This window comes from Gallinula chloropus, assembly GCF_964237585.1.
Source record: "Gallinula chloropus genome assembly, chromosome: 1".
NCBI lineage: Eukaryota > Metazoa > Chordata > Aves > Gruiformes > Rallidae > Gallinula > Gallinula chloropus.
In genome coordinates this window covers 51,155,975-51,170,703 of record NC_140085.1, presented here as the reverse complement: position 1 = coordinate 51,170,703, position 14,729 = coordinate 51,155,975, and the positions used below count along the sequence as shown (strand labels likewise).

Genomic DNA, 14,729 nt, shown 5'->3' with positions numbered 1-14,729 from the left:
CAAGTATTTTTATGTTAGTGCTTGAGTTCTTCTCTCCCACCTTGGGTGAATCTGTGCTGTTATTGCTATTTTACTCACATCAGGGCTTCCTGAATTTTGGACAGCATGATGAAAGGACTTTACCGGTAAAGTAGTAGTGAACACAAAAGGCTTAATTATCCTTAAAGCTACCAGAGTGCTTAGTACTGACTGAGAATAATCAGAAGAACAATGAGGAAACGACTAAGGGGAGAAGTCTTCAAATACACAGAGGCTGCAGAGAGCAAAGAAATGTACTTAATTCTGCATTCACTGTGAATAGCTTAGTTTGTAGCAAGAAGGGCTCTGAGTGGGAGATTTATAAGAAATTTCTAATAGGAAAGGAACTGAAGCACTGGAAAGGACTGGGAAAGCTGCAGCGTTTCTACTATGAGGTGTTTTGGGGATAGTTTTTTTTTTTTGGAAAAAAACCCAGGAAAACAACAAAAAATCTTTCAGACTTGGTTTTAGAGGTACAAGGAGGATGAATTGGGCAATGTTGCAGGATCTTCACTACTTCTGTTTGTTACAATTACTATAATGAATTAAAAACAAAAAATAAAAAATGGATTTTTCACCACTTGACTGTTGTTGCTGCCTGTGTAGGAAGAAGGAGAGACGCTGGATGTAACAGCAGTGATTAATGCTTGCACTCTGACAGAAGCTCGATACTTGCTTGATCACTTCCTCACAATGGGTATCAATAAGGTAATGCATTAAGTGGAATAAGTGTACAGGAGAACTGTGCTATGTACCAGGAGCAGAGCTGTGATGACTCAGACTAGGAAACATAAATCCATACCTGTGGAAAGTAAGCCAGACAAAACACAGCTGGTCAATGTTACTGAGTCACTCTGGTTCTCAGTGCAAAGGCCCTTGAGATCCAATGTGTCCCTTTCAATCGGTTGCCTGGTTCTCAACCTCCAATAGAACCTACTTCATTAAGTATCTTATGTTCTCATAAAAGCATTAGCTTTTCATAATCAAATAAATAACATAATTCTGTTTCTGTCAATAAGCTGCGGAGTGCTCAGGATCTCTTTTAAACACTGGCTCAGCCAATTCCCTGACAATGAGCCTTTAAAATATATTGATGCCTGGCATGCTACTAGTTAGACTTCTACTTTTAATTAGAGCAATATGGGCTTTTTCTGAAAGATTTAGGAAGTAATATTTGAAAAAGAGTATTTGGCAGTTTATAACCTTTTGCCCACAGGTATCATACACTCTTGCTGCTGCTTTTCTTACTGTTTGGAGGCCATATTCATTGTCATAGAATCATAGTCATGGCTTCAAATGAAAGATTTCAAGGCTACTGAAATGGGCTTTGGGTTGGTTCTGTTGATGAATTCTCTTTTCTCTTTTTGCATTATTGGTTCATCGCTATTCGGGTAATCAGAAAAGTTTAGTGTTGTCTATGTTTTTTGTTTTGTTTTTTTTTTTTTAAAGAAAATTCCCACAACCACATTGGCTCCCACAAATTCAGCCTTGATTTTTTTTTTTTCAGCTTTTGGTTAGCTTGAATGGATATCTGATTCCCTGCAGCAGAGTTGATATAAGAAGTGGTTATGACTTAGTTCATAATTTCTCCTTATGATAAAAAGCTCCGTTAAGTAAAGGTTTTTCTCCTCTTTCTGATAAATCATCATGTAGAAAAACTGAAGGCACACTTTCATGCAAAACTGGTCATACCTGATGTCTATTGTGTTGTTTCCAAATGCAAGATGTTTATATTGATATGTTGTTTAAGTTCTTGATAAAATCAGAATATAATGTGTAAATCCATAGTACTGAACTCAGGCCTCTGTTATCCTAGATGTCTTTGAGAAGATGTGTTGTACCTTCATTTCATAGAATCACAGAATCATTAAGGTTGGAAAAGACCTCCAAGATCATCTAGTCCAACTGTCCCCCTACCACCTGTATTACTTAATAAAGCGTGTCCCTCAGTACCTCATCCAACCTTTCCTTAAACACCCAGACTGACAGTGACTCCACCACTTCCCTGGGCAACCCATTCCAATGCCTACCCACTCTTTCTGAGAAGAAATTTCTCCTGATTTCTAACCTGAACCTCTACTGGCACAACTTGCAGCCATTCCCTCTTGTCCTGTCACTCATCTGAGAAGAGGCTGATCCCCAGCTCACGACAACCTTCTTTCAAGTAGTTCTAGAGAGTAATAAGGTCTCCCCTGAGCCTCCTCTTCTCCAGGATAGTTTTTCCCTATTGATGATTCTATTTGGCAAACCATTATCTGCAAATGTCCTTGGCCACATTTTCTACAACTATAAAAAAAACTTCCTGCTAATCCCCTGATCTTGGGAAGCTCCCTTAGAGTGGAATCTCCCTTGTTAGGCCATGACATCTTTCAGCAGAAGCTGAAAGTTCATAGAGTGATTCTGCAGGAAAGATTACTCTTCTGGGCTTGGTGCAGGTTTGCTGTCATGTCATCTGTGTCCTGCCCTCACACCCATTGTTTGCTAGAATATCACAGGTAATAACAAAAAAGGTAAAAAATAAGAATTCATTTTCTGAAAATGAGGTGATATTTTTTTCAGATGCTTGTTACTCTTAAATACAAAGAATCTATGAATTTTACTTGGTAGTCACATCCAACTTGGCCGCTAGATGAGTATTTTCGAGGCAGAGTCTGAGGAACACAAGTTAAATGAATACTTAATGAGTCAATTTTTAAAAAAAGGAAACTCAGGCTGATGCCTGACTCTTAGGATGTGAGAGGAAGGTTACAATGTACGTGTTTGTGTTTGCAGTTTTGAAGTTCTGGCAATTCTCCCTTTGTAATAGGAGTCATGATAAAGCATTTGTCCTCTTTCTTTCTCCTAGGGTCTCCAAGCAGCTCAGAAAGAAGCTCAGATTAAAGTTCTTGAGGGACGCCTGAAGCAGACAGAAATTACTAGTGCTACTCAAAATCAACTGCTGTTTCATATGCTGAAAGAAAAAGCTGAGTTAAATCCTGAACTTGATGCCTTGTTGGGTCATGCTTTGCAAGGTAATTTTGTCATCTTGTGTTCCCAGTAGTCAGCTGCATGTGGTGTTTGCTTTCATGCATGCTGTACTGGGCATTCTAGGCTATTTCTTTTCTGAATAGATGCTGTATTTTAACATCTTATACTCTATTTCACAATTGATATGCATGTATGTAATTTTAAAGTATGACCCCTCAGCAGTGAAATGTAGGAAATAAAGAGGTTTTTTTTTTAATGATTTTTTTTCTTTCTTGAAACTTTAAAATTTCAAATAATCTGCTTGTTGTTTTTACAAAAGACTGTGCATTTACAATTTGGGATGATTTTAATGTCTGGAAATTCTAAATATGCAGTCCTCTTCAATCCTCATATGTCAGTGATTTTTGAAAACGGCATCGTATGTCTGTTACGGCATCTATTCTACTTCTTACACGAAGATACTAAGAAAAAAATTAGAATACATTTGGGTGCTTTTATTTTATTTCCTTTTTACAAATGGATATGTTTTGATTGGAGTGTTGCTTTTGTTTCCTTGTTGCTGTTATTTACACAGACCTAGATAGCATACCGTTGGGTAAGTATGTTTAGCTTTCTGTGTACTGTACAGCTGCATGAGTTACTAATTCATTCATGTTCACTAACTGGTGCATCTTAGAATTTGTGAGTTTGTGAAGTTTGCATGAACCATGCTGTAAATGTATTCATTATCATGAGCTTACAGAGCACTTTTTCCTTTCTGAAACTACCCTTAGCCCTCATGCTAGTTAGGCTTGTCAGATAAAAGTGAATACAGTAAGCAGAGCTGTATTTCAAATTAATTACTATAGAATGTTCAGACTACAGAAAGCTATTTGTTGCTGCTATAGTTGCAACAAATTCTGCTCATCTTTTTAGGTCTGAAAAAAGTAATTCTTAATATGCAGCTCACTCCTAGTCTTTTGCAGACAGCTTATTTTGTAGTATAAATATTTTACATAACACAGGTTATATCTCACATTTTCAATACGCTTTAGTTACTGACTTCCTGGATTTTGAGGAGATGAGCCTTTCATTGTTGCTTTTAAATGATTTCCAAATAAATGATACTTCTCTCCCCTCCCTTGCTCCTAGACACAAAATTGGCTGTATTTCAAACATGAAGAAAAATAGTCCTGATGTTAGTAGCAGTTTCTTTTGCATTTTCTTGTGTTACTTCTAATCCCATTACACTGTCCTGTGCTAGTTTGCACAGGCATCAAATGCAATTCAAAAGCACAAGACTGCCTGAAAGCATGTAGACCATTAGCTGGTGTAAACTGGTGAGAACTTTTGCCAGCTTCCTGACAGGTGACACCCTGAGATCTGTGTCAGGGCATCGTGCTGCACGTGGCCAGGGTTTATTCAGGAACATTGGTGGCTATATATATATCATAGTGGATCTAAACTAAACCCTTGATGTGTGTGCATGTGTGTGTGTTCACCCCTGTTGGAGTGACAGCAATGATTCTCCAGCCAGGATGTTAGCATTGCTTTATCTTCAGCTCTGGACAGGCATTTACTTATTAACAGCATCCGAAGCAGTGAAAAGACGTTTGTTAAATGCACTGAAACAGGAACTCATTTGTGACAGTTTTTGTAAATTACATCTCATTAAAGAAGCTTTTTAACACTTTGCACGCATGAACAGGCTCTCAAATCTCCTAAGCCACTCAGGACTGTGTTAATACTTTATAGGAAAAGAACTTCTCCATGGGTGTATCTTGGCTGGACATGCCATACTAACCTCAGTGTACACTGAAATCCAAACTGATGATAGTCTGTGTTCTATAGACTTTTAGTGGCTAAACCTTCGATCTGCAAGGAGTGCAGATGCCATTGTAATAAGGCTTTGAGGCTGGGACTGCCAGCTAGTCAGCAAGGGCTTTGTTGGTATGGGGGCTCCCTAGGAACCTGAAACAATTTCCAGAGGTGGAAGTGCGGGTGACGGCAGGTCCTGTGAGACTGCTTTCACCAGGCTGCCTGACAGCTCAGCAGCAGTGTGTCCAGCCAGCCCCATTCCAAGCAGGAGGGTGGCACCTCCAGGGTGCCAGTCATCTGCTGCTTGTGAACCATTCTGTTGATGCCTATTTTCAGCTTCAATATCTTCAAAAGTTCTTAGCCATTTGAACATACTTGGCTGGAACATCTTTGGGTGTTCCCCATTGCACCTATACACCTGCATTCAGGTATAGCCTTGAGGAAAGGGTTGAGTCATTAACAAAGCACATCACAGGTTTGGGTTTTGACCCTCAGAATGGGTTTTGAATGCATGTCTACCTTGTGTGTGGGTGAACTGGCTGCCATTTGCTATCCCATCTGCTGTAATGAAGAGTTAATGTTGACCGCAGTGTTGAGTCCTGAAGTGCTGCTGGGATAACTCCTTTCTGAAGAATTGTATGAACTGCTTTTCCTTCCCGCCTGTGATGTCTGGATTTTCATGGATGTGACTCACAGCTGTGTATGTGCAGATCTTAAGAGGGCTGGTCAAATGTCATTTCCTCAGCATGAACTGGAACTGTCCAGTTGCCTCTACGTGAGGATGAGGACAAGTCATCAGTAAAACCTCTCTGCTGTTCTTCAGTCACTGATTTATTAGCAGTCATCTCTGCTGCTCCTTGCAAGCAGTACTGTCTTTACTAACTTTTTTGGTCTTTTCATTTCTTCTTGCTCAGAACTTTCTGCAGAATCATGCTCTTCTGCCTCTTCTTACTACTTTTTGTTGATTTTTCGAGTGCTGATTTCTAACTGGGGGCTTTCTGCAATCTCCTTGTGCTGAACTGCAGACAAAGTGAAGGAAAATATCAATACACGTCAGGTGATGTGAGTGTGAGCCTGAGCCTACAAATGAAACCCCATCTTCTGTGGCTGTCTCTCACCTTCTGCTTTGTTACCCGAAATGCTGATTCCAGGTTCTTTCTGAAGGGGAGGATGTCATGTCACCCTGATATGAATCTTATGTTTTTTCAAAAAATGCATTGATTTTGTTAATGCCTTGCTAGGGTGGAGTGGTAGTCTAGATCCCTTCTTCCACAGAAGACAGGATAATAATATATACAGAAAAGATTTAACGTGGACTCGAGTCAGGATGGAACAAAAAAAGAGAATGTTTGGAGTGGTATTTCTGTGACTCTGCTTTCTTTATAATATTAGTCTTAATTCTGATAACTTTAGTAATGTAACCTGAAGTAATACAGTAGTTGAGTACCTCTGAAGTGCATTGTTGGTTATGGTGCTTATGGTTTTGACTTTCAGGAAATGCTTTTAGATTCAGCATACAAAAGGAGGCAGAATTTTCCTTTTTCTTGTCATTCATTCCTCAGAATTCCATCAGAAACTATAAATCCTTCCCCCCCCTTTCTCCAAAACCTGAACTCATACTTAAAAACATGTACACGGACAAACCTCTTTCAACCCGGGTACCATATAGATTGGTTCCATGCATTGCAAATGGTATCTGCTGTCTTGCAGAAGTGAAGTAAACTTAAAGTGTCTCTAATAATAATGAAGGCATGCAATGAAATTTTATGAGAGTGGACAAAAATAAGTGACTTGCCTATGGGAATGCACTGCCTGTGTCCTTAAACTAAGCTTAAAATGTACTGTTAGAACAATAGACAAGTCAGGGGAATTGTTTTCCCAACAGTTTGGAATTGATAGTGCATACCCCCCTGGACTGGTTGTCTCAGCTTAATGTTTTGCACTGTTTGCATGCAGACATGGTAATCTGATGTTTGACAGTTCTAGTGTGTGACGTGCATGCTGGTTTTGTCTTTTGTGAGCAGGTTTGTGTACCCGTTTTACTTCAGGAGCATTTCTACTGGAATGCTCCATTTTACCATTAACTTCAATACAATTAATCTTTTTAGGAAGCAGTTTTAAAGCCTTAAAGGGTGGCATCATCCTGTTTTGAAACCTAAATGCTTATATACTAATAAAGTGCTCACTGTTTCTCAGCCCAAATGGTGCCATTCTACATAAACTGAGGCTGAGCCTCAGCATGCTAGCTAGCTAAAAATACAAATGTTATTTCATTATTGTGGTGATTTTGTCTCAGTAAGAAGATTACAACAAAAGAGGAAGAGACATCCTTACTGTCTGTTGATTTGCATCCTGTCCCTTCCATGTCTTGCAGCTAATTACCTTTGCTTTATCTTCTTTCTTCCAGATTTCCTTCTAGAATTTATTTCTGGTTTTCTGTCATCCCTGTTGCTCTGCTGCAATAAATAGAGGACACTATTTGGCACAGTATACCTTGGTGTATGGTTTATTAAGACTGTATGAAAAAAAGCTTAGAGATACCAGGAAAATACAGTGAGAACTGGCTAGCAAATAGACAATATATTTTGAAAATCCCTACCTTTTGTATGTTGTTCATCTACATTTGACATTCTGAGCTGTTTTGTGTAGCTCTGTCGTAGATGGACAGACTAACATTATTATTTTGGAAATTTTCTAGAAAATCTGGAAGATAGTTCTGATGAGGATGCCCCATTGCATAGTCCTGGGACAGAAGGAAGGTGAGCAATCCTTGGTAACTGGATCAGATTCTAGAAAAATTGCTCTTTTAAAACACATATTCATTTAAAGATGCCTCTGACATGTTTTGTTCCATTTTGACCGCTGTTTCAGTAGAAAGAAGAATCAAATAACAATAGACATTCTGAAAAATGTGACTCTCTCTAATTGCCATGCAATCTTTTCTTTTAGTTCATTATCTTCGGATCTCTTGAAGCTTTGTGGTGAAGTCAAACCCAAAAGTAAGGTAGGCTGTACAATGATGATAAATAATACTTTAATGGTACCTTCTTAGGAGTGCTTTTGTTTGGCTCTAGAGACATTAAGACAAGCAAAAGGTGAACTGACATACTGTTCATGTGATTTATACAGAATATTCTTTTGCTTGATACTCCTCTTTGAGAAGCAATAATAAAAATGTAATTTTTCAATATTTTTTGGTTGAATTGTTACCATTTTAGAAAGAGATACATTATTTCAATTATTAGCCCTCAAACTGCAGTAGATTAGCAGTTTAGTATTAGTTAGGCTGCAGTTTAATTTTAATGCTCTAATGCTGTGGACATGCTTATTGTTTGCAATGTGCTTCTGTGGTCACAGAAACATAGTTTCTAAAATAAATAGAAGTTTGACCTCCAGGCTCTTAATTACATTTGGCATTGGAGGAATATATCTAGGCTGCAGTATAGTTTTAATGGCAGTGGAAGCTGCAAACTTGGTTTATGTTCCTTGGTTTATTCACAGAAACAAAAATCACCAGCAGTGTCCATGTTTCCAAAGTAAATAGAAGTGTAGCCTCCACTCTTCTAACTGTGGTTGGCTTTGGAGGAATATATCTAGGTTAGCTGTTGCATTATATAACCTAGATATATTGGAGGAATATATAATCTAGATATACTGGAGGAATATATCTAGGTTGGCTGTGGCATGTTGCAGGTTCAGATTAGATGTTAGGAAAAAAATTCTTCACTGAAAGAGTTGTCAGGGCCTGGAACAGGCTGCCCAGGGAGGGGGTTAAGTCACCATCCCTGGATGTGTTTAAAAGACGGGTAGATGAGGTACTCAGGGATATGGTTTAGCACAGGACAGAAACGGTTGGACTCGATTATCTTAAAGGTCTTTTCCAACCTTGTGATTCTGTGATTCTTGGCAGTGTTCATTGGTGTGCAGCTCTTTGGACAGGTAAACTTAGTGGCTTTGGTCTGAAAATGTTGGCATAAAATATGCCACTTTTGTAATGGTTCTATTCAGACAGGACCTTTGTTTTTCCCCGATGAATAGATCTTAATCTTACAGCAGTATCACACCTAATGTGGAGGATCAGGTTTTTTAAGAATTACTCTGATACATAAGACTTGGTTCCTTTATGAGGTTTTCTGTTGTTTTCAATTTGTTTAAATGCTGAGTGAGTCTTAATTCTCGTTGGCTTGAACTATTTCTCAAGTGCCATAAAGTAAGGAGGAAGCAGAGGTGTTTCATATAGTGTGCAGCATCAATGTAAGAAGTAAGGTCAATGTAATTGTAGCTATTTAAATTCCTATTTTGCTTTATTCCTCTCTGCTTAATGACATTTCATTTGGTTAAACCTTAGGAGAATAATATTGTCCTCCTATAGTATTGACAGACGCATGTTGAAAGTTGTCAAATCAGTGGTTCATGCTGTTAAATTTGAGTTGCTTCCTATGAAATCCCTGCCAAAGAGTAGAGGCGAGCTCCTTGGTTTACTTTAGTTGACATTTAGAATTGAGGGGGAAGCTAATTACCAGCTAATGATAAGCTTAAATGTAGCACTTTTAATGCTGCCACAAAATGTTTTAAGTCATAACTTGTTTTTTATTTATCTTCAGGCCCGCCGGAGGACCACTACCCAGATGGAACTGCTGTATGCAGACAGCAGTGATCTAGTCCCTGACAGTGCTGCAGACTCTACCTTGACTGGCCCTCTTGCATCAGTTTCAGAAACCCAAGAAAGTGGGATGGCTGCTGACACAAATGATATTTCTGCTAGGGACAGAGAGTTTATTCCCCCACCATCTGGCTTACCTTCTAAGATAGGCAGCATGTAAGTTTGGCCATGCTGTACTAATTACCCTTTGCTTTCAAAAAAATGCATGCTGCCAATTTCTTGTAGTCTGTTAATTTTAGCTTTACAAAGGAGGTGGGAATACTAGAACCTTGTTAGATAATACTGAGAAAGCTCCTGCTTTTCTACCATCACCACTGTAGAAAGTATAAATGCACTGTTGTAAGTAACATGATTCTTCTTGAAGATATAGGTTCTTTTAAGCTACTTTGTCATAGTTAAATTATTGTAGCCTTGTTTCTAAAATAGCAGGGAAAATGCATCTTGTACCTTGGGTACTTTATTAGTGCTATGGGATACATCATTGTAGGGAGGTAGTGAGAATCTGCTTAGAACAGCAGAGACTTAAACAAAAAAAATTAATCCCAAAAGCAGGCCAAAAATGTATTATATAATGTAGTAATAGTATCTGTATATGGTCCTAACTATTAGGTAAAATCTTTGTGAGTCATCTTGCATGGACCATGCTTAAAAGGAAGTTTATACAATAATAGTGAGCAAGTGTAAAGTTGAAAGAAACATGTTGGATTTTATGAATCCTCAAAAATCCTTTCTACTTGCAGGTTTGCACTTACTGGCACAACAGTTTTACTAATGGAAAGTATTACTTGATGCCAAATAGAACTGAGAACATTATTTTAGTCTTTTTATTTTGGGGCCAGCAGATTTTCCACGTGTACTCTTTTCTCCCACTTTCTCTTGCTGATCTTTTTATACCAACTGATATCACTGTTGGTTATTAGCCATTCACTGCTAGAGACTCTTGGCTGTTTATGTACTAGGTCCTATATTGCACAAACTCACATAAACTGAATGCACTTGCCACATTCAGTGATGCAGAGAAACAGCATCCCATAGCTATCTTCATGTTACAGATTCTGGAGTTATGCATCTTTTCCTATCCACCTTTCCTATTTGCATAATATTTTTTCAGCCATCTCCATCTAATACACACTTTCAATTTGTATTATTTTTACTATGTATTTCCAGCATGTGCTTGAGGTGGCAATCATGAATAGTAAAACACTGCTGACAGCAATTATTAACCCATGCTGATGGCTTCAGTGCATTTTACAAGTAGAATCTGCTTGGAAAGAATCTGCTCTTGGGGGTGAGGATAGGTGGGGAAAACCCATTTGCTTCTGCAGTTAGTGTGAGATCACTAGAGACTTTTGAAGCTTCAAGATTTAAATCGTCAAGTGTTATGACCTGGCATCCAAGACTCAGGTAATACCAACTTTTGCCTCACACCATCTTCTAGAACTTATTCATTTATGAAAGTGAGCCAGCAATGAGGCAAAACAGGATTTTGTCAAAGCTGCTTTCTGTGAGCATTAGTGTTACACCCCTCAGTAAGTATTAGAATCAGCAGTAGGCCCCACATAATTTTTTGTTATTGATCAAGTTTTAGCAGATAAGTCATCAAAAATTCCTGCAATCAGTCTGCAGTGACTTCCTCACTCTAATTGAGATGTTTTTTCCAAAGCTAGAGCTTGGTATACTTTTTACAGTACTGCTGTTTTTGCTGGTCACTGGTCATTGCTGAAGAAAGGTGGCTTCTTCTGCGAGCGATCTGGCCTTCCTATATGGGCCTGTAGTGCCATCATATCTCTTGTAATAAAATCCATGCTTCTGGAGCAGAGCATGGTCTTATCTGCAGTGTTATCTCCCTTGTGCCACTTTAAGTGGCAGTCAGGGATTCGAAGCAGCAACAATGATCCAAAATATGCATTCTCTGGAAGCAACAGGAATTAATTACATACTTAAGTGCGAATTTAGATGTCTGTGTATGTACAAACTGCTCCACTCTGACACATGCACACCCCCTCCCCTCCCCTCCCTTCCCCCCCATCTGCTCAGATCTGTGGTGATTTAGAGAGGCACCTGAATACATGTGGGCAACAGTTTGTTTGGAATTCTGTTTACAAAGATAACTAATGCTGTCGGCCTTTGATATGCTCAGTTAATTTACAGCAGTCTCTTCTGGGTGGAGCAATCTCTTGTAGGTCTTGTTCAGCTCTGTTCAGATGTCTGGTATCCAGGGAAATCTTAATAGGATGCTGGAAATCTCTAAATAGGCATCTTGCTCCTTTTTCATTCTGGTCACTGACATCATGCACCTGTGTGTTTACATCCATGCTTACAAAGTTCATTCACTTATATAATACCTGCATTTCCAGGCTTTAAAAAACAAAAAAATTTCATGATATGATTATGTTCTACACCACCTTCTAAGGTTGTCCCACCATGGATTCAAAGATAGAAGTCTCAAGGAGCAAGTAGAGAACTGAATGAGGGAGCTGCCTCCATGTCTGTGTATGCAGGACACTGGTGTGAGGGAGAGGAGCTTGTGTTCTAGTTCCTGGCGTGGTTTATTTAATCTAGTAGCCACACAGTAGAAACGCAGGCAGCCCTGGCGGTGGAGACTATAACCAAGTGATTTATCCTTGGTTATTCTTTTTATCCTCTCTGAACCTTCTAGCTATCAGGCTGATCATAGGATTTGCTTTGTGACCCCAGAAGCTTTTTGCATTCCTGAGTTCATACTGGTCCAGCATAAAGAGAGGGAGGGAGTCTGTCCTGTTCCACCTCTCTTTTTGTGTCCCTTGCAGAGTATGCCTAGACCTAAGGGAGCCCTGCAGAGAAATGGCTGCTCTGGCCTGAACAGAGAGTTGAAACCAACTTCCCCTTTTTGTGTACTTTCACTTGCTAGGCTTTTCCAAAACCAAACACGTTATCACTTGTCCTCCTTTTCCTGTCTCTTGAAGATCCTGGTATGAACCCTAGGGTCTGCATGCAGCTCTTGACACTAGGTCCTACCTGTTCATCTGTTAACAAGGGCTTGTTGGGCTGATGTGATCAATTGAGACAGTCAGTCTCAGCTACTTCAGTGAAGTGGTTGTGCTTGCCTTGGTAAATCAAGCTATTCTACATGCCGGTCCCCAGGTGGCTTTTTATATGGCACAAGGAAACTGGTACAGCTTTTCTCATGCAGAGAACTGCAGCTATTGTAGGTCCAGATCCTGTGGAGCTCTGAGATCAGATGCTGGTAACAGTGTCAGGCAGGTGGCCTACCAACTGAACTTTGCTCAATAAAGGGGGGAGGGTATGTGGCACAAAATCACTTTCAGAATCTGCCTTCTCTTTTAGCCATTGTTTCTGGTCCTTATATTCTTAGAAAAACTTCTAAATACAGGGTAGGGGAGGATAAACCAAAGTTAGGGAGGGATAAACCAAATTAAGTGTTACTTTTCTGATTGCTCAGCTTGTGAGAAGCAGGAATTCATAAGAGTGGAGACCATCCAGATTCCTTTTTCCTTTTATTTTTTTTTGTTTATATCTGACTGTGGTGAAATGATGACATTTGGATGTTAGGAATAGTATTGTGCTCTTGACCTTTTCACTATTTTTCATGGTGAGTAAAAAGTTGGGAGAAAGACTTTCTTTTATTTGGGCTCTTATTAATAAATTAGTAGATGTCCTTTGCGTGTTCAGGATCTGGCTCTTTGTATGTTGATGAGCTATGAAAGTTAATGAACTTGATGTATTTTTATATTAAATTGTGAGAACAAATTTAGAGTCCATAGATTTGAGAGAGACAATAATAGATTAAGCATGTTCTGAAATTTCAAATCTGTGTGGGAGAATGAAAGCAAAAAAGAAAAGTAAGAAAAGAAAAAGAAAGAAAAACAAATTTGTAAAGGGCCGTAAAGTAAGATCATGATTCCTCTTGCTTTAGTTCTAGGCAGCCATCTCTATCAGAGAAGAAGATACCTGAGCCTTCACCTTTAGCAAAGAGAAAAGTCTATGAGAAAACAATGGAAAAGACAAAGGCAAAAGAACAAAAATTGTAAGATTCTTTTCAGTTCTCTTGAATTTATTTTCTCTGGAATTATTTAAACCTTGGGTATATTTTCTTGAAAATTAAGCCTGTACTTTTCTATTTCTTTAATTCTAGGACAGTTTTTATTATTGGCAGTGAAATTGTTCACTGCTGAACATCATCTGTATGTGGTTTGGTTTTTGGGTTTTTTTAACCAGAGTATTTTCTGTACAAAATAACTCTGGACCAGAGCACAAGCAAATGTCCTTTGCAGCATTTGCTAATTACTTTTTTTTTTTTAAATGTAAGTCATCAATTTCTCTAAGAAACTGCAGTTTTATAGCAATTTCTTCATTTTACATATGTGTGTTTTCTGCTTGGAGCTTTCACTGTTAGCATGTTAACTTTGAACGTTGTGCCACCTTGCGCTCTGCAGCAGTTTGCAGTCTGAAGTTTATTACCTTCTCTGGGAAACACCTGTAGCTAGCTTTTATAATTTTATTTATTTGCTTAAGAAAAGAGCACCTAACATTTGAAGGCATGTTGCATTTAACTTCTCTAACCCATTCATAACCTGTTAAAGAAGATGTTCTTTTTTTCTTATAGCTCAGATTCTGGAGCCCCAGAGGCTAGTCTGTCACCTCCTACTTCCCCACCAAGCCGACCCCGTAATGAAATGAATGTTTTTAGTCGTCTTACTGTTTCTCAGGGAAACGCATCAGTTCAGCAGGATAAGTAAGTCACGGAGGGAAGCCTCAGCCCCCAACCAGGGAATTGCAAAGTGCAATCAGTGTAGTAACTTTCAGATATTTTGCCCATCTCTCCTGCAAGAGAGGAGATTATTTCTCGTGCTTTCGCATAGTTTTTTTTGCCAAAGAAAATACTTTTAAACTTCATGGAGCCACTGTAAAAATTCAAGAAAAGCAATTTCCTGCTGAACCTTGTTTCCTGCTTTCTAGGCTATGTCTGGTATTTCTAGTTTTAAACTTAAAATAGAAAAAACATGATAGAATCCTTAGCTGTATGTGTATTCGTGCACGTGTTTACGCTTGAAAGTAGGATTTAGCTGATGTTTTAGGAAATAGTGCTTGTGACAGTTATTTGGTTACTGCAGTGTTGCTCCAAGTGCTGTCACAGAAGATGGGATGTCAGAATTGCTAGAATACATGAGGGATTATCCAAAATTTTGAACTTTAGGAGGTGATCTGGAGGAAAAGGAGATATTCATAGCTTGTTTAGAAGAAGTAGAGCTCAGTTTCCTGGCACATGAGCGGTCTGTTTCTA

General features: G+C 38.8%; 1 protein-coding gene across 3 annotated transcripts in view; it reads left to right on the top strand.

The window, feature by feature from the left end:
* The window catches only part of KIF21A (kinesin family member 21A), a 90,731-nt gene that overhangs the window by 61,757 nt on the left and 14,245 nt on the right, over positions 1-14,729 (top strand). The window contains exons 21-28 of one of the 3 annotated variants that reach the window (XM_084269627.1): positions 625-726; positions 2,864-3,029; positions 3,560-3,580; positions 7,481-7,541; positions 7,732-7,786; positions 9,387-9,601; positions 13,362-13,472; positions 14,052-14,180. In XM_084269627.1, coding sequence (XP_084125753.1) covers positions 625-726; positions 2,864-3,029; positions 3,560-3,580; positions 7,481-7,541; positions 7,732-7,786; positions 9,387-9,601; positions 13,362-13,472; positions 14,052-14,180 — 860 coding nt within the window. The remainder of the gene's footprint in view (positions 1-624; positions 727-2,863; positions 3,030-3,559; positions 3,581-7,480; positions 7,542-7,731; positions 7,787-9,386; positions 9,602-13,361; positions 13,473-14,051; positions 14,181-14,729) is intronic. The other 2 variants (XM_084269626.1, XM_084269625.1) reach the window with 2 other exon arrangements.